Below are 27859 nucleotides of genomic sequence, written 5' to 3'. Positions count from 1 at the left end.
AGTAACCGTTTTTATTTACTGGGTGAAGGTGACGTGTGTTTCCTGACCGGGTTAAAAAAAAAAAAAAGATCATCAAAACTGAGAGAGAGAGAGAGAGAGAGAGAGAGAGAGAGAGAGAGAGAGCGAGAGAGAGAGAGCGCGAGAGGAATGTGTCCACTTCATATCACATGCACATTCTTATGATAACTACAAGATTGCTTTAATTTGCTTCATTCCGTCATTAAGAGCCATAATAGGCAGAGTAGGAGACACACACACACACACACACACACACACACACACACACACACACACACACACACACACACACACACACACACACACACTGATACAAAGTGAAGTGTGATCAGCATCTTAATACTTTGGCAATATTGTTCTCAACTTTCATGCCAATAAAGCCTGTTGAATTGAAATGAGAAATAGAGAGCGAAGGAGCATGTTCTGTTCCATTTCTATTCTATTCTATTCTATTCTATTCTAGTCTAGTCTAGTCTATTCTATTCTATTCTATTCTATTCTATTCTATTCTATTCTATTCTATTCTATTCTAGTCTATTCTATTCTCAGAATTACTTCCTCAGTAAGATAAATACACAGGAATTTGCCATGGTGACAGTGATGCAAACACATATCGAAAACATACACATACAAAATGTTGAAACACAGTATAGGAGCTGACAGTCTCCCCCATTCTATTCTATTCTATTCTATTCTATTCCATTCTATTCTATTCTATTCTATGTGCTTTATTGGCATGACAGTTTACAAACAATATTGCCAAAGCATGTAACAAGGAATTAATCATCAATTAACAAACATTTCAGAAAATTAATCCCATTGCCACATGTATCATTGTGTATTCTATTCTATTCTATTCTATTCTATTCTATTCTATTCTATTCTTGCCTTGTCTTGTCTTGTCTTCTTTTCCTATCTATTCCTATAAATTCGTGTCTTTTCGTGTTTTCTCGTGTCTATTCGTGTTCTGTGACTTTTTTTTTTCATCGCCACCAGATGGCGCCAGATCTTAAACTTAAAATTGAGGCGTGACGTAGGCGTGCGCGACATGTTTTACAACCGGGAACGTCATTTTTCGGAGACTGGACAGGGTGTTTGTTAAAAAAAAAAACGGTAACATGGCGTCAGGATCAGCCGAGTCGTCCGCTGGACAAGACGCGGAATTGGACGAGTTATTGGACAGTAAGGCTTGACATTTAGTCTTTAGAGAGACGGTTGGTTTTACCCGCATTGGTACATTTTGTTCTGGAAAAAATCGGCTGTAATTCGGCCGTTTGAACGAGTCTGTCACCCCGGGAATGCGGTTGGTCCTGCTTGGTACAAATATCGGAAAACTAGCTAAGGTTAAGGCTGCCAACCAAGCTTTTCAACAAAGTACCACCTAAAACTGTTTGGTGGATTTAGATGTGTGTTGTCTTTGCAGCTGGCTTCGTGATAAATGTCTTCATGTTGTGATCGACATCCTCATCTGCCTTTTTTTTTTATGTCTCTGTCCTTGACATTTTATTGAAACATGGCTTACTTTAGACGGCTGGACACCTGTTAGTTCAGTTTTTAGAGAGTGTAAGACACGAATCCTATCTCATTTGTGTATTCATCACTTGGGCTTGCGGTGCAGTGCCTGTGCTGAAACCCTCTTCAGTAACTACTACTGCTGTGAACACTGGATAAACACTACAGGATCAAATTCCTATTCTTTAAAAGCAGTGGTTCTCAACGTGGGGTCCGGGGACCACCAGGGGTCCTTGAGGGCGTCACAAGGGGTCCCCAGCAAATTGATGAATCGTTAAACTTCATTATTTCATTTACAAGAACAATTATAGAATGTAGGAGACTGACTATTTTGCATAGTTTCTCTGTTATCTCTCTTCCTACAATACAGATAGTCATGGAGTTCTGGACAAAATCATATCTAACAATAAAAATATTCTCAGATTTGGGTCCGAGGGACAAAATCGCTTCAAATGGGGGTCTAATGTGGACTAAATTAGGGGTCCTTGATATGAAAAAGCTTGAGAACCACTGCTTTAAAGGAATAGTTCGCCCCAAAACTCACTACTCATCCCCCATGTCAGTAGAAACTCTGTTGAAGTTTGTACAAAAAACCAAACACACAGCGAGTTAGCCTTGTATTTCCATCTCAGCCATTGAAGTGAACGGGGCCGTGTTTTTACAGCTCCATCAAAGCATAAAATATCCATCAAATACAAACAACTCTTGCAGGATAATCCAAGGGTTTCATAAGTAAACGACTGCACTGTGGGTCCAAAAGTCCAGTATTGGTGTAGGCTGTGCGTGTGACCAGAGCATTATCAGGGAGGAAAATGTAGGAAATAATGAGGTAATATTGTACTTTTGGATGCACAGAGCAGTCATTTGGCTACAAAACACTTGGATCATGCTGCACAAGCTGTTTGGAGAAATTTAATGGACATTTTATGCTTTTTTTTTTTTAAACGCCCCATTAACTTAATTAGTTTGGGAGAAAGCTGAGATGGAAATACAGGGCTAACTCACTGTGTGTTTGATGATCTTACAAATTTCAATGGAATTTTGGACAGCATTGCGGGGAGTGGATAATGTCTGGATTTTCATTTTGGGGTGAACTATTCCTTTAACAGTCTTGCTAAGTGTGGGCCCGGCTCTCATGTTGTCCCTCCCTTACAGGTGCGTTAGATGACTTTGACAAGACATCGGCCCCTCCGGCCCCCGAGGCTGCGGCCGCTTCCTCTTCAGCCAAGAGCGGTGCAGAGAAGGTCAGTTTGTGTCTGTGGAGTGATGGTACTGTTTCAATGTTCATGTTAGAGCTGCAACGATTAATCGATTAGTTGTCAATTATTAAATGAATCGCCAACTATTTTGATAATCGATTCATCAGTTGAGTAATTTTTAAAGAAAAATAAGTCAAAAATCTCTGATTCCAGCTTCTTAAATGTGAATATTTTCTGGTTTCTTTACTCCTCTATGACAGTAAACTGAATATCTTTGGGTTGTGGACAAAACAAGACATTTGAGGACGTCATCTTGGGTTTTGGGAAACACTGATCCACATTTTTCACCATTTTCTGACATTTTATAGACCAAACAACTAATCGATTAATCGAGAAAATAATTGACAGATTAATCGACAATGAAAATAATCGTTCGTTGCAGCCCTAGTTCATGTCTCTTTTCGCTAAGTAAGTAAAGACTATATGACAGGGACTCCCTCTTGTTTACCTGTGTTATCTGTTGCTTGTACAGTGTATTTTATCTTGACTTTATCTTACTTGGGGTGCTCTTGGCTTGCTGCTTGTGTCTGATATACATCTGAATTTGGGTATAGTGGCCGTGGCATAATTTTATTGTCCAGTACCCAGGAGATAAGTGGTATTTAACATATTTTAACACTGAGTACCCAGAAGAAAAAAGACTCAGGTTGTTGGAGAAAAGTCAGTGCTCTTCCTCGCTCTTCCCCACTTTGTTTACCTGTTGTCGTCTGTCTGTTAGCCCCCCCTGCTGGAGGACAGCAAGTTCTTTGAGACTCTGTTCGAGGGGGACATGGCCTCCCAAGCCAAGGAGGAGTGGGAGAAGGCCATGACTGAACTGGCCCAGGAGGAGCCCGAGTTACTGCAGCACTTCCAAAAACTGTCAGAGGCCGCAGGGAAAGTTGGTAAGGTCCATGGTTTCAGTTATTTGTTGTTTGTATGTGTTCTTGTGCTCTCTTTACTGTTTCTGTAGCCTTGTATCTGTGTATTTTGTGCAGGTACTGATGTGGCCTCCCAACAAGAATTCACCTCCTGTCTTAAAGAAACCCTCAGTGGCTTGGCTAAAAATGCAGACAACCTGCAGGTGAGTCAACAGAGAATTGAATAATTCTTCAAAACTAGAGGAGCTAAACTATGGGAGAATTTACTCACTATTTGGGTTGTTTTTTCCTCTGATATCATACAGAGTGCAGGACTAGCTGGAGACGACCTCGTCAAGGCTCTGGAAGGCTTGGGATTGGATGAGGGCGGAGAAGGGGGCGGGGAAGACGGAAACATCCTGCCCATCATGCAGTCCATCATGCAGAACCTCCTCTCTAAGGAAGTGCTTTATCCATCTCTCAAAGAAATCACTGCTAAGGTACGCCTCTGTTTTTAATAGTGGTTACTGTACAGTTCTCATCTCTTTTCCGTCTGGATAACTGTCGCTCACCCTCGCAGTACCCAGAGTGGTTGGACACCAACAAGGCCAGTCTTAGCCCGGAGGACTACCAGCGCTACGAGCAGCAGGCCAAAATCATGGGAGACATCTGTAAGCAGTTTGAGAGGGAGGAGCAGGGGGGGGCGGAGAAGGAGAGCGTGTTCGAGAGCATCCTGGAGCTGATGCAGCAGGTGAGGCTCCACTGTGTCTTGATACTCGGCGCGTTTGATATTTTACCGATATTCAATATCTTACAATTTGACGATTTTTCATGCCAAAACATTTCAAGCGTTCAGTGTTTTCCCCTAGAATATTATTCTTCTCAGGGTGTGAAAGCCTCTGAAACAGCATTTAGACCATCATGGGACACTAAAACTCTACATTGAAACCCAGACTGATGGCCAATACTTGTAGGGGAAACTCTGGGATACATTTCATTACCTTTTTAAATTAGGAATTAATTTACAGAACAATTACATGAATAAATGAAATGCGCAAAGAAATTTAAATTTCACTACAGGTTTTACAGATTGTTTCTATGTAGCTGTGTTTAGGGAGGAACCTCCATCAAATCAGCAGTGGACGACGTGACTACCTGACAGCCAATACTTAATAAAAGGCCAATATTGGCCCGATATATCTGTCTAACCCTAATGTGAAAACACTACCTCCTTACTGCTAGTTGTGAATGGAACTCACTGGTGATTTTGATGCTTTTATTTCCAGCTGCAAGACTTGGGCCAGCCGCCCAAAGAGCTAGCTGGTGACGCGGTAAGTTCTCCTTCTGCCTTTAGTCAGAACCGTGTTTCGATTTTTTGAATTGATTTGATTTGGGAAATGGAAAAATACATGATAAAAACAATTAATGTAGATTTGACCCCTGTGAATAGCACAAGAAAGTGTTGCTTAAAGCGCTGATTTTCCATTGTGGTCCTTGATGGAAGACACAATAACAATAACTTCATATAACATAGAACACAAAAAAACAATAAAAACACAATCAAAATAGTGTAAAAGATCATACATTGCACTAGCTAAATTGTTTTAATACTGGCCACCTGCTGAGTTTTCTTCCTTTTTAACCATAGTTTGTCTCCAAAGACTGGACCAGGGGACTACTGTTAAAGACATGGATAGATAATTTTAATGATTAATTCAAGAATTAGTTAATTAGCACGATAATTAACACAAACATATAGGATCATATTAAGAGAATGGGATGAAGTGTCCAGGAGAGGGAAGGAACCCAAGAGGGATCACACATGACAACAGTCTTCCTCTCTCTTCTCCCCCTTCAGCCGCCCGGCTTCAACTTCGACATGGAGTCCCTCAATCTCCCAGGAGTCCCCGGGGCGGGCGCGGCAGAGCAGTGCTCCATCATGTGATCAGGGAGCGGCGCGGTTCATCAGAGACACTGAAGCCCGGGTCTGTCTGGGTGCGTCAGAGATGGAGAGCGAGGGAGGTAGGGAGGGAGGGAAGACAGAGTGTGAAGAAGAAAAAGTGTGAGGAGGTGTCAGGAGTGTGAGCGGACCGTCGACTGTTCTCCCTGAAGTGGAAGAGTCTGGATGGCAGACACAATGAAGGGAGGCACGAAAAACCAACAGGAACCACACACACACACACACACACACACACTCTTCTCTCGTGTCGCTGAAATCACTGAACGCACAACTGACATCGTAACATCCCCGCTTTAGTCTGTCAGCGGCTGCCACAGCTCCTTCACGGCTCGGTTTGTGATAGCATTCCCTGCAAACGAAAATACTCTCAATGTTGTTTTTACAATATTACAATACTGTTTAGCCTCATGGTAAACACTATCCAACCACTTCACGGGTATAAACAGTGCCTTCGCAAAAACGGTTATTATTTTAGGTCGTGCTGTAAGGTGAAGGTTCTGCCATTTTTTCAGCTAAGCACTTCTTAGGATTATGGTTTTTAAAAAAAAAAAAAGATGTGAAATTGCAATATCATGAGAAGTTCATTCAACCATAAACACACACTTCTGTTTCTACACGGGCGCAGGATTTGACTCACAAAATTTGCCGTTGTCACAATTTAACAATATGTGTGTACATAAACATTGAAAAATTGAGTGTATATTTGTTAACTATTTAAAGAATCGAAAAGACAAGTGAGGAGCGAATGCCTCCTAATCTATTTCAGCCAACTAATTTAACATGACCCATTCCCTGTGTTTTTTTTTTTAATTATCATTATTTAATCCAAGTATTGATTTGAAGTGATGTGCAAAATAATAATAATGATTCCCGGATGCCTTTGCTGTGGTTACAGTGATCGGTAGAGTTAGAGTTGCAAAGTGCTCCTCTGTGTGATTGCCGGTGTTTTCAGATGTGATCTGTGGTTTGGCATTCCTGTGAGGAAGGTGGAGCGCTTGGCCGGTTGTCAGGAGTGTTTACTACTCGATAGCATGTATGTCCTCTATGCCCTGCATCGAGGAAAAGTTAGTGACAGGGTGCTGAACATCTCGTATTGTATCATACGAGGAGAAAACAAGTTGATAAACGCATGCAGATGCAATGTAGAGTAACAAATCAACACCAACCACCAGCTAGATGCTTCCAGATTTTGGCTGTATGACCTTTAAATTTGTTTACTCCACCAGCCACTTTGATAGGCAACCATTTGTAGGATTCTTTTCTATTCTAAAAATCAATTCAGCTGGTAAAAAAAAAAAAAAAAAGTGAAATTGGCTTGCAAACTTCTGGAATCCACCGGCCGCTGTGGCCAGTGGACAAATGTTTACTGCATCGACTACGGAGAGAGGCCTGGAAAGCAGGCAGGCCATCGGCGCATCATCAATAGCTGCACACGAGGGGCTTATTGTGGAAGGATTAAGCGAGCCACGCACTGAAAGAGATTAGATTTACATCAAATACTGCGGAGGGGAGCTGTGGCTGTGTTTATTATACTGGGGGCATGTACAGTCTATTCAAACCTCAGGGCTGATGCCAACATGCCCAGGGCACGGTTAAAAACATGCAACCTGTAATTTCACACTACTTTTTTTTTTTTTTTTTTCTTTTGTTGTACTTTGTAAATATCACTATGGAATAAACTAATGGTACAATGCTACTGAATCTGTGTCCTTTTTTTCTGGATTTATAGCAACTGTCAATATGTTTCTCCTTCTGAACTTTTTGATGAAAAGTTTGGGGGAATGAGACGTGACAAAAATGTGCTTCTCGTGTCACAAATTGGATAGAGATGGGTAGTTAGATCAAGTTTGGTTTGTGTTTATAGTAGGCATACTTGTTCATTTCATTTCAGTGTTTCTATCAGCAATGATGTGAAGCCACATCTGAGAACTTTACAATTTTAGTTATTTATCTATTTTTACCAAATCACAAAGCATTACAATGTCAGGCAATCATGCATCTTCCAAATGCAGGTTCTACAAAGAAACACAAATTACTACAATATTTAAATGACATATTTATAAATTCATGTGAAGGTGACAAAGACAATGAGAAATTAAAAACAATAGATATACAGGAAACTTTACGGTTTTAAAGCTTGGGAATATAGGCCTTTCTTATGTGACATGGTGCAATGCGTTTCACTGTAATGGACAGAAATAGGCAGTTTAGATTAGCTATGACTATGGTTTAATCCAGACGGCGCGTGTCAGTTCAGATCTATGTGTTCTATTTCTATGCGCCATGACGTGACGCCGCCGTGGAGCTTTCTGCGTCAGATTGACTGCACAACTTTATTGTTCAAAGCAGGAAGACACGACAGGCTACGTGTCAGGAAAAAACCTACGGAGAGGTTCAGCTAAATGGGCGAAGGCGACCAGGACAGCTAGCCGCTCTGGAATATTTGATTTGTTTTGTATGTTTTGCGACATATTATATCTTGCTATAGCAGTTAAGTGATAAGACGAGCGGTGCTGTTGCCCAGTCACGATGTTAACCAAATTTGAAACGAAATCAGCCCGTGTCAAAGGTAAGCCGATGCTAGCTGTACTTAGCATAGCAGTTAACGTTAGCTAGCTGGGAGTACGCAATGTTTTATTCAGCTCAGTGTACACTGTTATTGTTATTATGTTACTTCAATACCTCTTCTTTAATAGTAAGAGTCTTATATATCACCGATTGTGACTTTTATGCATACAGTCCATGCTTCGTGCAGTCTGGTGATATTACTTGTACACTGCATCTGGTTAGCTAACTAGCTAACTTAATGTCCTGCTGTCATAAAGTTGTTAGTCATTCTCTCAGTTGCTGCTGTTTTTTAATCCCCTGGCCTATTTACAGATGCCATCGTCTTCTGAGTTATTTAATTCATTATGTTTCCATTTTAGGACTGAGCTTCCATCCCAAGAGGCCATGGATCCTTGCAAGTTTGCACAACGGCGTCATCCAGCTGTGGGACTACCGGATGTGCACGTTGATTGACAAGTTTGACGAGCACGATGGTAAGACAGTGAAGTGAGGGTTGAAAGGTCTATGTTAGTTAAACCTCTGTTTGGTTTTCTTGATGGATATGTGTGATGTGTTTGATGTGTCTGTCCCCAAAGGCCCCGTCAGAGGAATTGACTTCCACAAACAGCAGCCTCTCTTTGTGTCTGGAGGAGATGACTACAAGATCAAGGTGAGACTGCAGTGACACCTTTTTAAGTAAAAAAAATTCTGAAGTTGGTGGGTTTGTACAAAGACGATTCACCCTGACGAACAAGATGATTCACTGCAACTTGCAAATCTTTCTATATCAAAAATTGCGCTTACATGCGTAGCGTTTCTTGATGTTTCTTGCTCACAGATGCTCATATCTCAGCAAAAATCTTATTCAGAAGATTTGAACATGTGTCTTTTATATACAGCTTCTAAATATCCTTGGATGTATCCCATGAATAAAAACATTATTCAGAATAAGCCCAAATATTTAGATTTATATGATCAGGATATTTAACGGTACTGTATATCTTAATGGGTAGAGTACACTGCTGCAGGGGGTTGATGCTCCCAGTCAAATGTGTGCACCTGTGGTACTGTAAGGCCTTTGGATTGGAAGCATCCATCATATGATAATAAATGGATAACAACATGCATTTTACACCCTGAGTACTTACTCCTGTGTTTTGGCCAGGTGTGGAACTACAAGCTGAGACGCTGCCTCTTCACTCTCCTCGGACACCTGGACTACATCAGAACCACCTTCTTCCACCACGTGAGTTATTCTGCCTCTTCAGCATACATCTGCTTTGTCTCTTCTCATCACTCATTTCAAGGTCCAAGGTGACTGCTGATGATCACAAATCCAGAGTCTGTATCCTCTCATCTATGTAGAAGAGTTGAAACTCAATCCCTTTCCTTTCTGCAGGAGTACCCCTGGATTCTGAGCGCCTCGGATGATCAGACCATTCGCATCTGGAACTGGCAGTCCAGGACCTGCGTCTGGTAAGACACTCTGTGAACTGCAGTGTTTCCCCTGCATTCACTGAACAGCTGGAAAGTTGCTCACTTGATAGAAACAATAAAAAAAATTGTACATTTACATTGATTTCATATCATGAATGTTCTTGAGCTGTATATATTTATTTTCTTTTTTTTTTTAATTACCATGTGCATACTCTGATAGAAAAGAGACCTATTTGCTAAATTTTAATTACATTTTTTCTATATTACTTATATTTACATGTTATTACCTTTTTATATACTACTTATAAAAGGCAACTATTCCCAAAATATTTACTTTTTTAAATGTCAAATTCCTTGTATGTGCAAGCTGTCTTGGCCAATAAAACTGATTCTGATATATAGAATGGATTGGTAACCAAATTGTAGGCATTTTTATTCACAACAATCACTAAAGCTGTTACTACTGTAGATCTAAAGGAGCAAACACCAAATTCAACCCCCCCTTCTCACACACACACACACACACACACACACACACACACCTCCCACTGCTTATTACCATTGTAGAGGAACTATTTGAGCTACCTTTGTTAGTGCAATGAAGAAAATATAACGATGACCTACATTCCAAAGCTTTCTGAAATCATGGCATATTGTGCATACTTCAAATCAGTAATATTCCCTTTTCTCCCTTCTCCCCTGCAGTGTGCTGACCGGACATAATCACTACGTGATGTGCGCCCAGTTCCACCCCTCTGAGGACCTGGTGGTGTCTGCCAGTCTGGACCAGACCGTGCGAGTGTGGGATATCTCCGGTGAGAGCCTGGGGGAAGCGGACCACAGGACAGCGGGCAGAGTTTGGGTGGGGGTGGGGGGGCAGAGTGGTATGGATGAGGAGAGAGAAGCAGGAACAGGACGAATATCAAGTCCTGAACCTCTTCCTCTCCTCTTTGTAGAGAACAAATCTCTGTGGGCTGTTTGCAGAAACACCTCTCCTTTTAGGTCAGACAGAGAAACAGGCAAACATCATCTGTTGTTTATAGTCCAAACTCAAAGATAGTTTGGAAAGAACAGGGGCCCCAAAATGGCAGAGAAAACAAGAAAAAACAGGTGCAGGGCTTCCTTGCATGCATGCAAAAAAAAAAATCACTTTAATATAAGTAATTGTATCCACATGTCAAAAATAAACAGAGATGGCACACAACGCATTTTAACCTAAACAGGTCTTCTTCAGACTTTGGAAGATATGCCATTTCTGTTCATTTTTGACATGTGGACACAATTACTTCTATTAAAGTGACTTTTTTGCATGCAAGGAAGCCCTGCCTCTGTTTTTCTTGTTTATAGTCAGAATAAAGTAAATGTACTTGTAGTGAAGTCATTTAGTTAGCATTCTGAATGAAAAGAGGGCTGGCAGGGAAGACGGATGTAAGATGTAGTCGGACTAGCAGGTAGCAAATGGGAGAGGTGTTTTTGTGCTTCTGCATGCTTTTAATCTCTCTGTCTGTTGATGGTTTTCCTTGCTTGTTCCTCCAATCTTACTTGTCTTCTCACTCATTAACCCATTAACTGGTTTTTACATTTCCTGTCGTCTTCACATGAACATGCAAAAACATACGGATCTATCTGTGTCTCCTGTCCGGGGGATTTTCTTTCACATTTGTTAGCATCAAGCTGGCTGCATGTCCATGTGTGCGTAAAGACTCGGTGCTCTTTTAATGTCTGTGAACTCCTAGATCACATGACGCCTCCACACGGTGTCCCACCATTCTACATGCATGGCAGCTATCCAGCAAAATAGACCACTTGACGCAGATATTATAGAAAACATTATAGAAAAACCCACACTGCATCTCATGCTGTTATTGTACCATTTATCTGCTTTAGCTGCATAAATTGCATCAAGAATAATTACAGTCATGACTACTAACTGGTGTGAAAGTGTAGCTCTTTAAACTCACAGCCTCCTCAATACTGACATAGAAATGTCCTTATACTACCATGGCATGACAGTTGCACGGCTCGCTGTACTACCAAAAATATCTACCTATATAACAATTTTTTTATATTTCTTGTTGTAGCGACAGTAACCTTACCATTATCTATTGTAATATACAGCGCAACTTCATCGGTAACTCATAAGCGTCACAGTTAGAATGTATTAACTCTGCATGTGACTCAAACATCGCAACAGAAAGATGCATGGGCTTTCTGACGTTAATAAAACGAAACCCTGCTCATATTCCTGACATCCAATGCCCCATCAGAGCACCTCTTTACAACCCCAGCCACCACCCGCCCCATCAGCCAAATCCACCCACCTCCTGTGTCCTCCTTATCCCATGCTCTCCTCGGAAACATCCGCGCCTGCACACGGGTTCCTAGTGCCATTACTCTCCTCATACCATTCTTCAAGTTCTGTTGAGCTGTCTGTCCACCGCATCATTTCAGCGGGCAGGAATCATTAATACAAGCTGTGTTGTTTTCTCGATCAATTTTTTTTTCCGATCTAATTTGAGTCTGGGACTTCATCGGCATAAATTTTACCGCTGTCCAATCCAATGATGAGGAATTGTGATTCTCTTCTGTGTGTTGCTGATTCACTAACCCAATCAATGGTGATGCTACAGCAGTGATTGTTTCCAGACTCAAGTTGGCGGGGAATGAGAGAGCAGAGGTTGTGTTGGTGTTTTTCGACCCTGTGTGTGTGTTCAGTAGTCCAACAGTTATTTTTCCCCTCCTCTTAGGCTCTCTTCTTCCTTTATATTGTTTTATACAGTATTTGATTGTGTGTTAACTTGTATCTTGATTCCATCTTTTTCTTCCTCCCCTGTACTGTGGTTGTGCCCTGTGTAACATGAATATGGCTCCCCCTCCCCTCTTGCATGTGGTGCTATGAATGTTGGTTCCAGGTCTGAGGAAGAAGAACCTCTCTCCCGGCGCTGTGGAGACGGAGGTGCGCGGCATCTCTGGTGTCGACTTGTTCGGCGCCTCGGACGCTGTCGTCAAGCACGTCCTTGAGGTGAGTGTGTCTTCAACTAAAGGGATATTTCACTCCAATTTTAAAAGGTGTAATTTGGTGTTTGAAGAACCTGGGAGGCAGTCATTTGAGTGAATTAACCCTTCAAGTTGACATGTGAAGGATACAAAATTCTTGGTCAAACCAAGGTTTTGTGTCCATTGGCAACCTTTTTTTTTTATTATTTTTTTTTATTTTATATTCATGTATTATTTTTAGCTAATAGGGCTAAACAGATGCTTGAGGGAAATGCTGATTGAGGCCAAGTGACTGTCAAAAACCATCTGAAGTATTATGCTCTTTTTGCTATAAGTTGAGATATTAAAAATAGATGTTCTAGCACCATCAGCACTAAAATGCTACTTTAATGAAAAGAACCCAGCGCTGTAAAGAGACATTCCCAGTGTATGTGTGACTTAATTTTTTCTATGTTACTAGGCAAATTATGTATTTTTTGTGTTTTATGTGAAGCATAAATTTGAATTTGCCTTGCGTATGAAATGTGCTATATAAATAAAGTTTGCCTTGCCGTAAATTGTCAGGGACATCCAAATTCAAGTCCAGTTCAAGGGGAATACCACCTAAATTAACTTTTGGCTTTTATTTTGCAGAAGTAGGCATTTTTCTAAATCATCTCAAATTTTATTCTTTTTTTATGAGTTTTGAGTTATGACTTCTCATGGTCAAGAAAAATGACATAAAATTATATTGACTGAGTGGGTTGGAAAATTCCCTGCATGGTCATTTTCCTATACCTGTAATAAACATTAACATTTTTCCATAATTCTAACTCAAAACTCGTAAAACAGAAAAAAACTTGGAAGTTTAGTGCAGAGTGATTGCATTTCAGTAGAATTCACCTTTAATGCTCATTCGTCCCAGCGTGGGCGGGTAGTGAGTCAGTTCTTTAGCGTTCAGACTGCAGCTCTTGGCCTCAGTGCCGGCTCGGCCTCCGAGACCAGATGAATTTGTGTCTGAGTGTGCGTCTGTGTGTGCAGGGTCACGACCGCGGGGTCAACTGGGCAGCCTTCCATCCCAGCATGCCTCTCATCGTGTCCGGAGCCGACGACAGGCAGGTCAAGATCTGGAGGATGAACGGTGAGTGACTTTCCAGGAAGCCTTTTACACAGTCAGGACTCAAAAAAACATGAGTGAACGTCCAGGAACTGTGTGCTGCCCAATGCTGGCAAAATGTAGGAAAATCCATAAAAAATCCATAAAAACTGTAGCTCTGCTGCTCACTTAAGCACTCAGACTGACATTTTGTGATCTTTTTATCATCGTTTTCACTGTTTTTACTTGCAGACATAAATTAAAAGTAGCGATTTGGGATGTTCCTGGGCCGACGATTGAGTGACAGGCTGATTATGAATCCGATTGCTGATTGAATTTATGCATTTTACCCGGAATTCCTACTAAGCACATCATCTAAAAGTGCATAAAGAGCATAAACAGTGCTTTTAATATAGAACTGTGTTTAACAGATTATTCTCATAGCTGCATGACACTGTTGGCCTAACTATGTGTAAATAAACTTCATTAATAGTTTCCAATGGTATTTTCTCTCCCACTACATTTTCAAGAACAAGTACCACACTAAGACATGTTTCTCCATATTTCACATATTTGAGTGTTTGTACATTTTCTCCTCTGCTGACTGGCCCGACATTGTACATTAAAATATTTGACATTTTTCAGCTGCTGATTTAATACTCACATTTAACTCTTAATCCTCCATCTCTCTCATCTCCCGCTCTTTCCACCCTTCATTCTGTCTCTCCGTGTCCCTTGGTGCAGAGTCCAAGGCGTGGGAGCTTGATACGTGCCGCGGTCACTACAACAACGTCTCCTGTGCCGTCTTCCACCCGCGCCAAGAGCTCATCCTGTCCAACTCTGAGGACAAGAGCATCAGGGTGTGGGATATGTCCAAGAGGACCGGCGTCCAGACCTTCCGCAGGGACCACGACCGCTTCTGGGTGCTGGGAGCTCACCCAAACCTCAACCTGTTTGCTGCTGGTAAGTGCTAAAGTGTGTCTGCATATACATAACAAAAGCGAAGGTAATCTAATTTTCTCATTCAGAATATTGAATTTGTGATTCTGACAGGGAATGGTTTATGTTTTAATAGATGGCCGCACCACAAAAAACAACAGCTAAGGCAAGGAGAGCATTGTAACTTATATGGGTTAATTGACCAAAACATTGGAACAAATAATTAAAATCAAATAAGAAATCTTCATGTGTAGCACTAATAATGTAAATATACTGTACTTAATTAACTGTGTGCAGAGGAGGAAATTAGTGCAGTACTGCCATCTTGCAATACAGTACTCTTGAATAACTTTTTTTTTACTAAACTGTTTTCGGTTTAGTAAAATTCTGAAGGTCCCTACCCAAAAACAACAGTAATGTTTTCTTCTGTTCAGCTATTTTTTGTAGGTGCTGAAATGAGAAGTAGTCATATTATTTTAACAAAGTTAAAAATCATAAACATCACCCTCATATCCAGCAGATAGACACACCCATACACACACTGTATATGTGAATATTCCATTGAAAGTGCCTCTATGTTGACCCTGCAGGTCATGACAGCGGCATGCTGGTGTTCAAGCTGGAGCGCGAGCGGCCGGCCTACGCCGTCTACGGCAACATGCTGTACTACGTCAAGGACCGCTTCCTCCGCCAGCTGGACTTCAACAGCAGCAAGGACACCGCCGTCATGCAGCTACGCAGGTAGGTGGTGTGTGTGTCATTGTCAGTATGGTACAGGGTTCTGTTCTATTGCATTCTGAGTAGATATGGGTCTGTATAAAAATGTATTTGGTCATGGCTATTGGAATATCATGCTAAACCACTACTAGTTAGACTTCTACTATCTCTTGTTACTGTATTTATCCAAATTGCCATTAATGCTACAGAACTTCACCCCGTCCTTTGCAAAAAAACATTCTATTAAAGCTTCGCATATTTGCCATTATCCATTGAATACTGTACTGTTTGTATAGTGAAACACACCGCCCCACTCCTAATTCTGATCTTGTCGATGATTTGGATTAGAGTGAGTGTAACATTTAGAGATAGAAGCCAACTGTTGTATTTCATAAATTTTCTTCTCCTAGTGGGTCCAAGTTCCCAGTGTTCAGCATGTCCTACAACCCTGCCGAGAACGCTGTCCTGCTCTGCACTGTAAGCATTTCTCAGTCAAAACACACACAAACCTTGGTCATTTATATCGACACACACACACTTGTATCATCCTCTATATATTTTATGTAATACTCTTTACCTCCTGCAGAGGGCGACCAACCTGGAGAACAGCACCTATGACCTGTACTCTATTCCCAAAGAAAGCGACTCTCAGAACCCTGACGGTATTAAAACACTTTAAATCAGCAAAATTACACTTTTTTTCCCCACACACTCTACCTTTTTCCTTTTGTTGCGAGGGAATTATCTGTCATTCATACAGTTCTGTATCTTTCTAGAGTGATATGTGTAGGTTACTGTCATGCCATGTGTGTAACCATGTATATTGTCGATCTGTCTTTCCACAAGTTTTATTTATTTAGTATTGATTCTGTCTTTCCTCAGCCCCTGAGGGGAAGAGATCCTCTGGCCTGACTGCAGTCTGGGTGGCCAGGAACAGATTCGCCGTCCTGGATCGTATGCACTCGGTAAGTCTGTTTGCAGGTCTGGAAATGGATAGAAGAAGAATTTGGTAATTTCCTTGTCTTGATAAGTTTTGAAAAAAGTATGGAAAATACTGTCCCAAAATGTATACATTTGCACATTTCCTGCACATAGCAGATTTGTTGCTCTGAAAAATAATCTTCATCTGTGTGAATTATGAGTGATATGAGATACCAAACTCTTCAAATCAAGAAAATCGAGGTATGGGATTTTGAAATTGACACTTAGTAGGAATCCTGTATTTGTACAGGCTGTTGTAGATCTACATGGGAGGTAATTTTGCTACGTAATTTAAGTAGTCCTGTCTGTATTATGTTTCTAATGATGATACAGATGAAGAGTACTATTCCAAAACACTAAAGATTCATTTTGGGGGGGGAAACACTGAAGTTCATCCTTCACCATCTCTGAATTGATTTAGAGGGTCCAGGCTGTAAAAGTATTAGTTGTCAGCTAATGACTTAAGTTATCTATAATCAAACTATCCTTTGTCCTATCCATTATTTTTAAGTCACTTTTTGTCCAAATTGTGGATATCTAATTTTGGAAGGAAGCCTTTCACTTGTCTATTTACTTTGTCTGTCTGGATCCATATTCATGTGATATCGCCTCCCTCTCCCTTTTATAGCTGCTGATTAAGAACTTGAAGAACGAGATCGTGAAGAAGGTGCAGGTGCCGAGCTGCGAGGAAATCTTCTACGCCGGCACGGGCTCGCTGCTGCTGCGCGATGCCGACGGCGTCACGCTGTTCGACGTGCAGCAGAAACGCTCGCTGGCCACCGTCAAGATCGCCAAGGTCAAGTACGTGGTGTGGAGCGCCGACACCAGCCACGTGGCCCTGCTGGCTAAACACGGTCAGTAGATAAGATGAAAGATGAATACGTGCCGGTATGGGCAGACACACACATATACAGCAAATACACACACAGATACTTATCACAGAGTCAAAACATCCTTATCTCCTTATGCTCTCTAGACTGGTTTGTGCTTCCAGGGCTGAGGCTCTGAAACAGTTCTGGAGACTTAAGCCGTCTCCAGACAGCATTAGTATTACCAGGGGAGGTTGGTAATCTGATTTTACCCACGCACATCAGTCATTTCAGTCGGTCATCAGGATGGTAAAATAACTTTCTGGGGGATTGTGATAATCCAGGGACACGCCACACAACATCATCTAAAGGACAACAAAAATCCAGACGCTGCAGCTCTCTTCACTGCACTCTTTTCTCTGTTTTTCTATTTTTCTTGGCACCAAACTGTGCCTCAAAAGTCCTAGTGTAGCTTATTATGTCCAAAACTAAGTGAGTTAGTCACTCATACAACAAACTAAATTGCAAAGGCAGATGCTATGGAAGAGTTATTCTGTAAATGTTGGAAAAAAGCACTAAAGCAGTTCATGAAAAGCTCCTAATAAATCATTTTGACTTGAAAAATGTTAATTGTCCAAGCAACTCCAGTCCTGCCAATTCTCACTTGACCATAGAGAGTTTAAACCTGAAAATTACCCTCTAACAATCCTTATAAGATCACAGAGAGTCTAAATCTGCTTTGTTCTTTGTTCTGTCCTTTTAGCCATCATGATCTGCAACCGTAAGCTGGAGAGTTTGTGTAACATCCACGAAAACATCAGAGTGAAGAGTGGAGCCTGGGACGAGAGCGGAGTCTTCATCTACACCACCTCCAACCACATCAAATACGCTCTCACCTCTGGGTATGTGCTGTTCTGATAAATGCTATTTTCACTTAGCGTGGCACTTAACACATATCTCTTGTTTGATGAAAAAAAAAAAAAAGATGAAAGAGAATTTTGTAGTCCAGAGGCACCATTAGCAAAGTTAAGGTGAATGCTCGATAAGATAGGGGACAGGTTAAATCCCAACACATACTGTTATTATTGTAATTGTTGCCATTATTATTACTATTAATATTTTTTGTCTTTGGAAGGTATGTTTCTTTCACATGTCCTTCCATCATTTAAAACGTAAATGAAAATTGGAGACACTCATCACAGCTAGAGATATCATCAACATTTTATTAGAAACTTTGTAGCCATCACTTGTTGGAAAAAAAAAAAGCTTTTTCTGTAGTTTTCTGTTACATCTGTCTTTCCCAAACAAGGTAACATGGGAAATTAGATTTTAAGGTTTTGGTATTTGGCAAAAAAGAACGCCATGCATGTCGCTACTGATGACAGAGTGTCTCCAATATGTTGACTGTCCTCTCTTCTGTCTATATAGTGATCATGGGATCATCAGGACCCTGGACCTGCCCATCTATGTGACCCGTGTGAGAGGCAACAGTGTTTACTGCCTGGACAGGGAGTGCAGGCCGCGCGTCCTCACCATCGACCCGACAGAGTACCGCTTCAAACTGGCCCTGGTCAACCGCAAATATGAAGAGGTGAGTTGTATGTGTGCAACAGTGTAGGGAATTCACTTTTTTGTTTATAGTTTATTGTTGAATTCAATTTCATCATAATCCTTAACATTAATGTGTAATGAGGATTGTTATACACAGTTGATCTACAGTTAGCTGCACCTCTTAATCAGTTGCTATCCTTTTTCCTAGGAACATTTTCACATACCTAATCCCAATTTCAGGGTCGTCTTTGCCCTTTAATTTCCTATAGCCGATCATTCATTTCCCAGATGTTGTTTCTGACCCCGTACCTCTTCTTACCTTTGCCCCCCTCCCCCTCCAGGTGCTCCACATGGTGCGTAACGCCAAGCTGGTGGGCCAGTCCATCATTGCCTACCTGCAGAAGAAAGGCTACCCCGAGGTGGCGCTGCACTTTGTCAAGGACGAGAAGACCCGCTTCAGCCTGGCTCTGGAGTGTGGCAACATCGAGGTGAGCTGGCAGTAACGGTTAGCCCACAACCATACACTAACTTATACTGATATTTGCACCTTGATGGAGATCAGCTCAGCAATTTCCCCATCAATGATTAAAATAAGGATGGAGGAAAGGATGGTGTTTCCTAGTCAGAGCTCACTCTAGGGGCTAATCTGATTTCTAATTGGTAAATTGTGCTCATATTGCTCAACTAGTGGCGGTTTGGGGTCAATTCAATCATTCCAAAATGTTAAGCAAATCTGCAATTCACATAATGATGGCATGTCATGTGCAAGAGTTTTTACCATTTGGACTTAAGAACCAGTTTATGGCAGTGAATTGAGCACAACCTTGGTTCAAATAATCTGAAATGCAACCCAAGTATTGTCTGTGACCATCCCCCTCAGATTCAAATTCCTAACACTTCTCTCTCCGTCCCTCCAGGTGGCGCTGGAGGCGGCCAAGGCCCTCGATGAGCGCAGCTGCTGGGAGCGCCTGGGCGAGGCGGCCCTGCTGCAGGGGCACCACCAGGTCGTGGAGATGTGCTACCAGAGGACCAAGAACTTCGACAAGCTCACCTTCCTCTACCTCATCACCGGCAACCTGGCCAAGCTGCGCAAGATGATGAAGATCGGTGAGAAATGGGGAATGTGTTTGTGCGCTTTGGTGGATTCGTGGGATTTACATGGTGCAAATGATGTGGCGATTTGTTTGTTTGTGTGTTGTTTGTCAGTTATATCTTACCATCTGTGTGTGTTCTCTCTGTTCACAGCTGAGATCAGGAAGGACATGAGCGGTCACTACCAGGGAGCTCTCTACCTGGGAGATGTCAGCGAGAGAGTCCGCATCCTCAAGAACTGTGGACAGAGTGAGTTCATGCTGCCTTCAGCCCACATTCACTCTTATTTTCTGTGTCCTGCACCTCCCATAATCCTGTGCAGCTGACTTTGAAGCCTTGCCAGTACTGTTATCTAAGTACAGTAAGCTCCTGTGTCCAGCGGGCAGCTCTTTGTTTAGTGAGTAGCGTAATGCTTGTAGATAGTGCTGATCATGACTCCAGCTGATGCCATTTGACTTTTGAGAACCAGTTGAAAGCATTTTTATACTCTTTAGCTAAATGTGTAATAAATTTTAAGTCCTACCGCACCATGAACATGCTGAGCTCTCAGTGGCAACAGTGCATTCTTTCTGTTGTACACAATGAGGAACAGGAGCCTGTAAAGAGAGTTTACCAGCTCACACACAGCCTAACTGTTTTTGTGTGTGTGTGTGTGTGTGTTGTGTGTTGTGTGTTGTGTGTGCAGAGTCTCTGGCTTACCTGACTGCTGCCACTCATGGGATGGATGAAGAGGCTGAGGCGCTGAAGGAGACCTTTGACCCAGAGAAGGAGACGGTATGTTGGGAAAAACGTCTCTGTACCTTGTACACAACACGAATGGAAAAGCATAACATGAACTCTGAAACAGGATGTGGAACACTGGATAGATTTTTGGGCAAAGTTGTAGCGCAGCATTTTCAAACAAGATATCTCATTATTCTTATTTTGCTTTTTGTCTCATTCCTATAATACGAGGCACTGTATGATGCTCTGTCATGTTGTCCCAAAAGTTGTCAGGTGCATCACAGCCTTTGAAACTAAAATCACTCAAGTTAATTGATGAATACACACATTTTGTTAATATTAATATGGTTAATCTTGTGTCTTGTAGGTTCCAGAGGTGGATCCCAATGCCCAGCTGTTGCAGCCTCCTCCACCCATCAACCCTCTGGACACCAACTGGCCTCTGCTGACCGTGTCCAAGGGCTTCTTTGAGGGAGCCATCGCAGCAAAGGGTGAGTCCTCAGCCTTGACACAATAGACACACATATACATACCCTTGGTTCAATTTACTGCTTTCCTAATGAATTGTACTCTGAGTGTTAATGGATATCCATCTTGGAAATGACTTGTAAGTCAAGAGTGAAACTACTTGTATTGGGAAAACCTGTAGCATTTGAATCTGAGAGTGAGAATGATGTTTGTGTGTTGTAGGGAAGGCAGGTCAGATGGCTGCCGACCTGGACATGGACGCTCCTGGAGGAGAAGGTTGGGGAGAGGATGCTGAGCTTCAGCTGGATGAAGGTAAATCTGTAAAAAGTTGAAATCTCACCTTTTGAATAGGCAGGTTGTGCCACACCACCTAGAAAACCTGCAACCCTGCCTGAAAGAATTTAATTTACTTTGGCTTCAGTGGATGACATCGTTTCAACATTAATTTCACATGGTCTAAAAGATTGTTTCTGAAGCATATCCACCCCACTAATGAAGTATTTTGGGGGGGAAATTGTGCTATACAGTCATGAAATGGACACAATGGATCTCTCCAATAACTTCTTGCTGTATGCTCTTTCTGCCTCTCTCAGATGGCTTCATGGATGCCCAGGATGGATTAGGGGATGAGGGAGGAGTGGCGAAAGAGGAGGGAGGAGGCTGGGAGGTGGAGGAGGATCTGGACCTTCCTCCAGAGCTGGTGAGAAGAGATACATCATTAAAAATCCCACAACCAATCAGGCAGGGCTTGGAAGTTAAGACTTGCCACCAGACAAATGTCGGTATACTCTTGTCAGTTCTGCTAACCACTTTGTCAGGTGGCCAGTCCATCTTCAGTCAGCTTTGTCTATTCTCAAACTACACACTTCATCCTCTAAGAAATTAAACTGGCAAGTGAGATTCGGAATCCACTTGCCACTGGAGCTGATATTTTCATGCCCTGCTCTATAAGGATGTTGTCTGAATTTCTTGCTCTTGTTCCTAACCAATAGGACATGCCAGCTGGTGCAGGGGGCGGAGCAGAAGACGGCTTCTTTGTCCCGCCCACCAAGGGCATGAGTCCAACCCAGTTGTGGTGCAACAACTCCCAGCTGCCAGTGGACCACATCCTGGCCGGCTCCTTCGAGACCGCCACGAGGGTACGTTCACCGATGCAATATTGACTTTGAATTTCCTGCTTTCATTTTTAATGTGTGTTTAAAATTGTGCCTAAGGCGAGGCCAAAGACACAAGTCATACACACTCACTACTCTTGACTCCCTCTCATCCCTCTCTCCCCTCTCCCGCTCCACAGTTGCTCCACGACCAGGTAGGCGTGGTGAACTTCGGCCCCTACAAGTCCCTGTTCATGCAGACGCTGTCCAGGGGCCGAACCTGTTACCTGGGCCTGCCCTCCCTGCCCTGCCTGCGCAGCCACCCGCAGAGAAACTGGAAGGTACGACCATGCATATGTATACAGTAGATTTTTCCTCATATTTCTTCATATCTCAAAACCCACCTTTTCAAAACTGTATACATCTGACTCCCACTGCTCCTCCAGCTATGACCAAACCATCATCACTGCTTTATTGATTTAATACATATATACTTGTGTCATAATTTTATTATCTTAAATTGTTTCACTTTTTATCTATTTCATATTTGTTTTTTCATCTCTTGTAAAGTGTCTTTGAATATCATGAAAAGTGCTTTATAAATAACATGTATTATATTTTTCTGTTCTATTACTATTTATTTTCCTACCATCTCTTAACAAACAGTGCAATACATTTTCCTGTATGTGCCAGTTATGTGGATTTAGTTTTTAGTTTCATTGAGGATATCAGGTGTTTGACACTTCACTTCAATTTTATTTGTAATAAAAAATGTACTGTTTACCTGTCTCTTTTCCTGCTTTCTGTGGTCCTGATCACATCCATGATGCATCTACAATGTACAGTACAAGTAAACTGATTATTTAATTTTTTGTTAATTGAAGGACTGTGGGGCCAAGCAGGGGCTGCCCGCCGTGGGCCTGCGCCTGTCCGACCTCATCGCCCGCCTACAGCAGTGCTACCAGCTGACCACAGCCGGGCGGTTCGAGGAGGCAGTTGAGCGATTCAGAGCCATCCTGCTGTCTGTGCCGCTGCTGGTGGTCGATAACAAGCAAGAGATCGCAGAGGTGAGCGCCGGGCCTGCAGGGAATCAGAATCGATTTAGTCGCCAAGTGCAGTAAATGAACAGTGGTGACGTTGGTGCAGAGGAATATCAACAACTCAGTTTCACAGTACATGTTGTATGCTGAAAATGTTTTTGAAGGTCTTGAATTTCACCATTCATTTTGTTCAGCTGAACTAGACCAAGCAGTTTGTAATACACACATGCACAATTAAGGTCAAGTACATTTACCATTAGCTATAGAAACAGGAAGGTTCAGTTTCTGCTGCCGTAATGAAAATACATTAAATTGATTTTGTGTGCCTCATTGCAAAACTATTTTTATTTTTGCTGACTTCTTTTGGTTGGATGACTATGAAAGAAGGTGGACAGGTGGATTCTATATGGCACACTTTTTCTTGGAAAAACGGCAATGTACTTTGTTTGCATCATACCTGAGTTTGTCCTAGGTTATATTAAAAAAAAACTCACTAATTGTAAATTCATAGGGATCAGTTGTATGATTGAGATCTCTGTGTGTTGCAGGCTCAGCAGCTGATCACAATTTGCAGAGAGTACATTGTGGGTCTGACCATGGAGACGGAGAGGAAAAAGTTGCCTAAAGACACTTTGGAACAGCAGAAGAGGCTGTGTGAGGTAAGGATCTCTGGCTCGGTCACATGACTTTGATTAAATCTGTGGATAAAGGAGCCTTGAATTTCTGATTTGTCATTGTCAAATCATTTTCAGTTTACAGTTTTATTAGCATTTCTTATGCTGGCTATTGTAATTGTCAGGGCAGGAAATAAGTAGTAAGATAAACAAATCATAAGCTTCAAATGTAAATCAAACATCAATAGCTAAATTTAGAGATGGAAAAACAAAACTAATGTATGTATTGTGTGTCTTTTATGCACCTGGGTGCCACAAGAATTTACCCTCAGGATAATAAAATTGAATTGAATTGACCTACTTACTAGCCACAGCCAAAATCTACCAGCATATGTCAGGGACTCGTTTTACACTCTGGTAATCATCATTTCATTTTCTTATGGATCTATCTCTGTGTTCCCCACAGATGGCAGCTTACTTCACCCACTGCAGTCTGCAGCCGGTCCACATGGTGCTGGTGCTGCGCACGGCGCTCAACCTCTTCTTCAAACTGCGCAACTTCAAGACAGCAGCCGGCTTTGCGCGACGCCTGCTGGAGCTGGGGCCAAAGCCAGAAGTTGCACAGCAGGTGAGCTGTGTGTCTTGTGTTTTCGGTTGTGTGTGTGTGTGTGTGAAACTTACATGGCTTCATTTACAAGGAACCTTTTGGACATAAAACTCCCATTCATGTCTAAACGGACGTTACTGTATAATGTTAATTCTCTTCTTCCCATTCAGACACGCAAGATTTTGGCGGCTTGCGAGAAGACCCCGACAGACGCCCACCAGTTGAACTACGACCCCCACAATCCATTCGACCTGTGCGCTGCCTCTTTCATTCCCCTGTACCGCGGGCGCCCGGTGGAGAAGTGCCCCCTGTCTGGAGCCTGCTACTGCCCCACGTACAAGGGCCAGGTCTGCAGGGTCACACAGGTATGACAACACAAGCATGTGCAACTAAAGTCAATCTCTATAAACTCTAAAAAGTTAAGAGATAAAAATTATGAAATGAGGAAAATGGAAAGAAAAAATGACAAACATTTAAAGCCAAGGACACAATTAAAATGGTAAACTATTACATAAAAGCACATCGAAGTGTGAAGTGATTTCTTTATGAAGGAATGATTTCTTCTGCATTTTTGATCACAAAATAAATCCCCAGCTTCCTTTTTTGTTATAGTTTTTTCTGAGATTTCCACTGTAATAGTTTGCCTCGAGAAACTTCAATATATTTTCAGCATTCATCATTTTCATCAAAAAGATGAATTAAGGATGATGACATTTAGTTGCCTTCTGCCTTGCCCATCTCTAACCTTTAATCTCATCTTGTTTCCTAGGTGACGGAGATCGGCAAGGACGTGATTGGTCTGCGTGTGAGTCCCCTCCAGTTCCGTTAACAGGAAGTGGAGAGGAGAGGACGAGATGAGGGGAAGAAGAACCTCTTCAGAAAAACACATCCACACTTTATTCTATAGAAAAAACACAATTATTGACAAGACAAGAGCAAGCCGAGATATATGATTGGTATAATTTAGGGAATGTTGTATCTTAAACCTTTTTAATCCTTTCAGCAATCTGGTTCACTGCTCTACCTTTCCCGAAAAGCTTTTTCTTGTGAGTGTTTCTGTCATCTCTGTGCTAAAACTTCATTAGAACTATAAACCTCACTGTCTCTTTTCTGACTTGTATTAACTGTGAGACGAATAATGCAAACTGAGCAGCATGTATTCTGTGAAAGATGAAAAAATAAAATGCCCATCTAACTGATATCCACTGTGTATGTGTGATTTTGTGGTCTTTTTGATGTGGCTGTGGGCATGGCTTTGATGTGGGAGTGAGAGTGGAACGTTTTCTCTATAAAGCTTTCATATCAGTGTCATAAAACATATGAATATTCCAAGTTCCCTTAAGGTTTGAGTCATCAATGATGGAGACTGAATAGAGTTGACTCACTCCCTGATAGGGATTGCAGTCATTTAGGTCATTTCAAAAGGAGGCAGTGAGATGTTTGAAAGAGGTTGGTTTATGGTTTATTGCAGTTAAATTTGTTTGTGTTGAACTGAATCTCTGCTGTACTAAAGCTAATGAGAAATACCGACAACTTTGCTTGTTCAGTCTATATTAAAGTCAAGAGAAATAGTGTTAGGCTAGTTTCTTTGCCACAGCTCACAGCTGCCATTTTGATGAGGTCGGCTGCTTTCAGAAGCGGAACCAAACAGCGGAACCCGGACGCTTCCCAAGTCAACACTTCCTGTGTTTTTTGTTTTTCAAACCAGGAAGATGGATTTGCTGTCGACCAAATGGGTTATTAATTTCATAGTTTGTTGGTTTCTCATCGGTAAGTTGTATTCTGACGGTGTTTAATTTTCGTGTCTACACGTTTGTTCATTCGCTGAATACGTTTCTGTTTCAGCCGGTTAGCTTGGCAGGCTTCTTTGTGTTTAACTAGCTTCTCAGGGAGCTAGCCGAATGCTACGTTAGCTAATGTTAGCTAAAGCTTGCCTTGCTCTCCTCTGTTGAGGTCTTTCTAAGTTTTATTACACATTTTACAATGGCGCTTGACGTGTTCCCAACAGCGAAGAGTTTACTAGTAATCTCAGCTATCTTTGTTGAAGTCTGTTTCATGACTTCTTTATTAGCCAGTCACACAGAGATTGACTCTGCCCTGAAACTCAGCATCAGCGTGACTGCTCGTGATTCCCCTGCAGCGGCCGGCGTCTGGAGCGCGAGGGATTAGGGTGAATTTAGCCCCGTTACTTCCCGTTCTCTTTCTTTGCTTCACGCCTGACTCCATTCAAAATCGAGCACTTCAATGTTGCCCTGCTTATCGGCAAACATACATGACAGTTAAAGCGCAGGTAAAGTCGTTTCACGGATCGTTGGAGTGTCCTGGTAAATTCGGCATAAAGCGATCCACCAAGCAGTACTTTATTTCAAAAAATATCTCCAGTCATATTTTATGTGGTATGTTTCTGTTTGCCGAAAACCAAGGCAGCATTATTGAATGGTGTTGGTTGTGACTTTCTCTTCAGACTAGAGATAATGTAACCAATCAGTGCTAGAGTAAAGTCAGCCATGTCATTCTCAGGAGTGGAAAGGTCAACTGTATCAGATATTACAATGATATGCTGATGATGGACAATAGCAGTAGCAGGGTATTGTAGGAATTAACAAATCACTATGCTTTATAAGAACGTTTTAATGTGACAATTTAGTCCTGTAGGGAAATCTTCTTTCACTTTCACTGGGAGGCCAGAGGGTAGCAGAAAAAGCATCATTGGAGTTGGTAGGGATTTGATGTCTTGCTCAAGGACACTTCAGCAGGGCAGGATGCTTGCATGCACCAGGGCGTGAACCATCTGAACGGCAGTTTCCCTACCAACTATGCCACCCTGACCCTGCTGCCATGGGTGCTATTTGTATAGCACTTTTCTTCAGCAAAGTTTACAAAGTGCTTCACAATCAAGGCAAACAAAAGATACAGAAAAGAATAGTGGAGAGAGTAACATCATGGAGAAATAGGTAATAAAAAAGTGATTGAAACAGTAACTCAGTGAAGGGTGGTGTCTTTTAGTATCAAGTCTAGATTTAGGAATGAGCTTTAGTGCTTTTACTTGTGACAGATAAGGTAGGCTAGGGCTACAACTAACGATTATTATCATTCTCGATTAATCTGTCGTTTATTTTCTCGATTAATCGATTAGTTGTTTGGTCTATAAAATGTCAGAAAATGGTGAAAAATGTAGATCAGTGTTTCCCAAAGCCCAAGATGACGTCCTCAAATGTCTCGTTTTGTCCACAACCCAAAGATATTCAGTTTACTGTCATATTGGAGTAAAGAAACCAGGAAAATATTCACATTTAAGAAGCTGGAATCAGAGAATTTTGACTTATTTTCTTAAAAAATGACTCAAACCGATTAATCGATTATCAAAATAGTTGGCGATTAATTTAATAGTTGACAACTAATCGATTAATCGATTAATCGTTGCAGCTCTAGTGTGCACCTCTATATTTCTGTCTATATGTGTGTGTACCTCTATATTTCTGTCTGTATGTGTGTGTACCTCTATATTTCTGTCTGTACGTGTGTGTACCTCTACATTTATCTGTATATCTATGTTGTATGTGTGTGCACCTCTCTGCATGTA

General features: G+C 41.7%; 2 protein-coding genes across 2 annotated transcripts; both read left to right on the top strand.

The window, feature by feature from the left end:
* Positions 1 to 1077: 1077 nt before the first annotated feature.
* pex19 (peroxisomal biogenesis factor 19) lies at positions 1078 to 7268 on the top strand. The gene is made up of 8 exons (XM_071541135.1): positions 1078 to 1200; positions 2686 to 2774; positions 3508 to 3670; positions 3764 to 3849; positions 3952 to 4125; positions 4206 to 4376; positions 4912 to 4956; positions 5484 to 7268. Exons 1-8 carry the CDS (start codon positions 1137 to 1139, stop codon positions 5568 to 5570), a joined length of 879 nt encoding a protein of 292 aa, XP_071397236.1. The 5' UTR covers positions 1078 to 1136; the 3' UTR covers positions 5571 to 7268.
* A 675-nt stretch (positions 7269 to 7943) lies between these two features.
* On the top strand, positions 7944 to 25475 carry copa (COPI coat complex subunit alpha). The gene is made up of 30 exons (XM_071541108.1): positions 7944 to 8154; positions 8513 to 8626; positions 8729 to 8802; positions 9298 to 9378; positions 9532 to 9608; positions 10275 to 10384; positions 12482 to 12591; positions 13587 to 13686; positions 14386 to 14604; positions 15171 to 15321; positions 15708 to 15774; positions 15884 to 15959; positions 16180 to 16262; positions 16907 to 17132; positions 17851 to 17989; positions 18516 to 18678; positions 18980 to 19126; positions 19556 to 19745; positions 19884 to 19979; positions 20416 to 20504; positions 20821 to 20944; positions 21144 to 21233; positions 21515 to 21621; positions 21914 to 22060; positions 22216 to 22356; positions 22900 to 23082; positions 23604 to 23714; positions 24136 to 24297; positions 24447 to 24641; positions 25046 to 25475. The coding sequence occupies exons 1-30, from the start codon at positions 8115 to 8117 to the stop codon at positions 25103 to 25105; spliced, it is 3672 nt and encodes a 1223-aa protein (XP_071397209.1). The 5' UTR covers positions 7944 to 8114; the 3' UTR covers positions 25106 to 25475.
* The last annotated feature ends 2384 nt before the right edge of the window (positions 25476 to 27859 follow it).

Source organism: Centroberyx affinis, unplaced genomic scaffold (assembly GCF_046629955.1).
Source record: "Centroberyx affinis isolate AG114_WGS23_722 - 3 ecotype Tasmania unplaced genomic scaffold, CSIRO-AGI_Caff_v1 ptg003790l_1, whole genome shotgun sequence".
NCBI classification, from domain to species: Eukaryota; Metazoa; Chordata; class Actinopteri; order Beryciformes; family Berycidae; genus Centroberyx; species Centroberyx affinis.
This window is presented reverse-complemented; position numbering and strand designations above follow the sequence as displayed.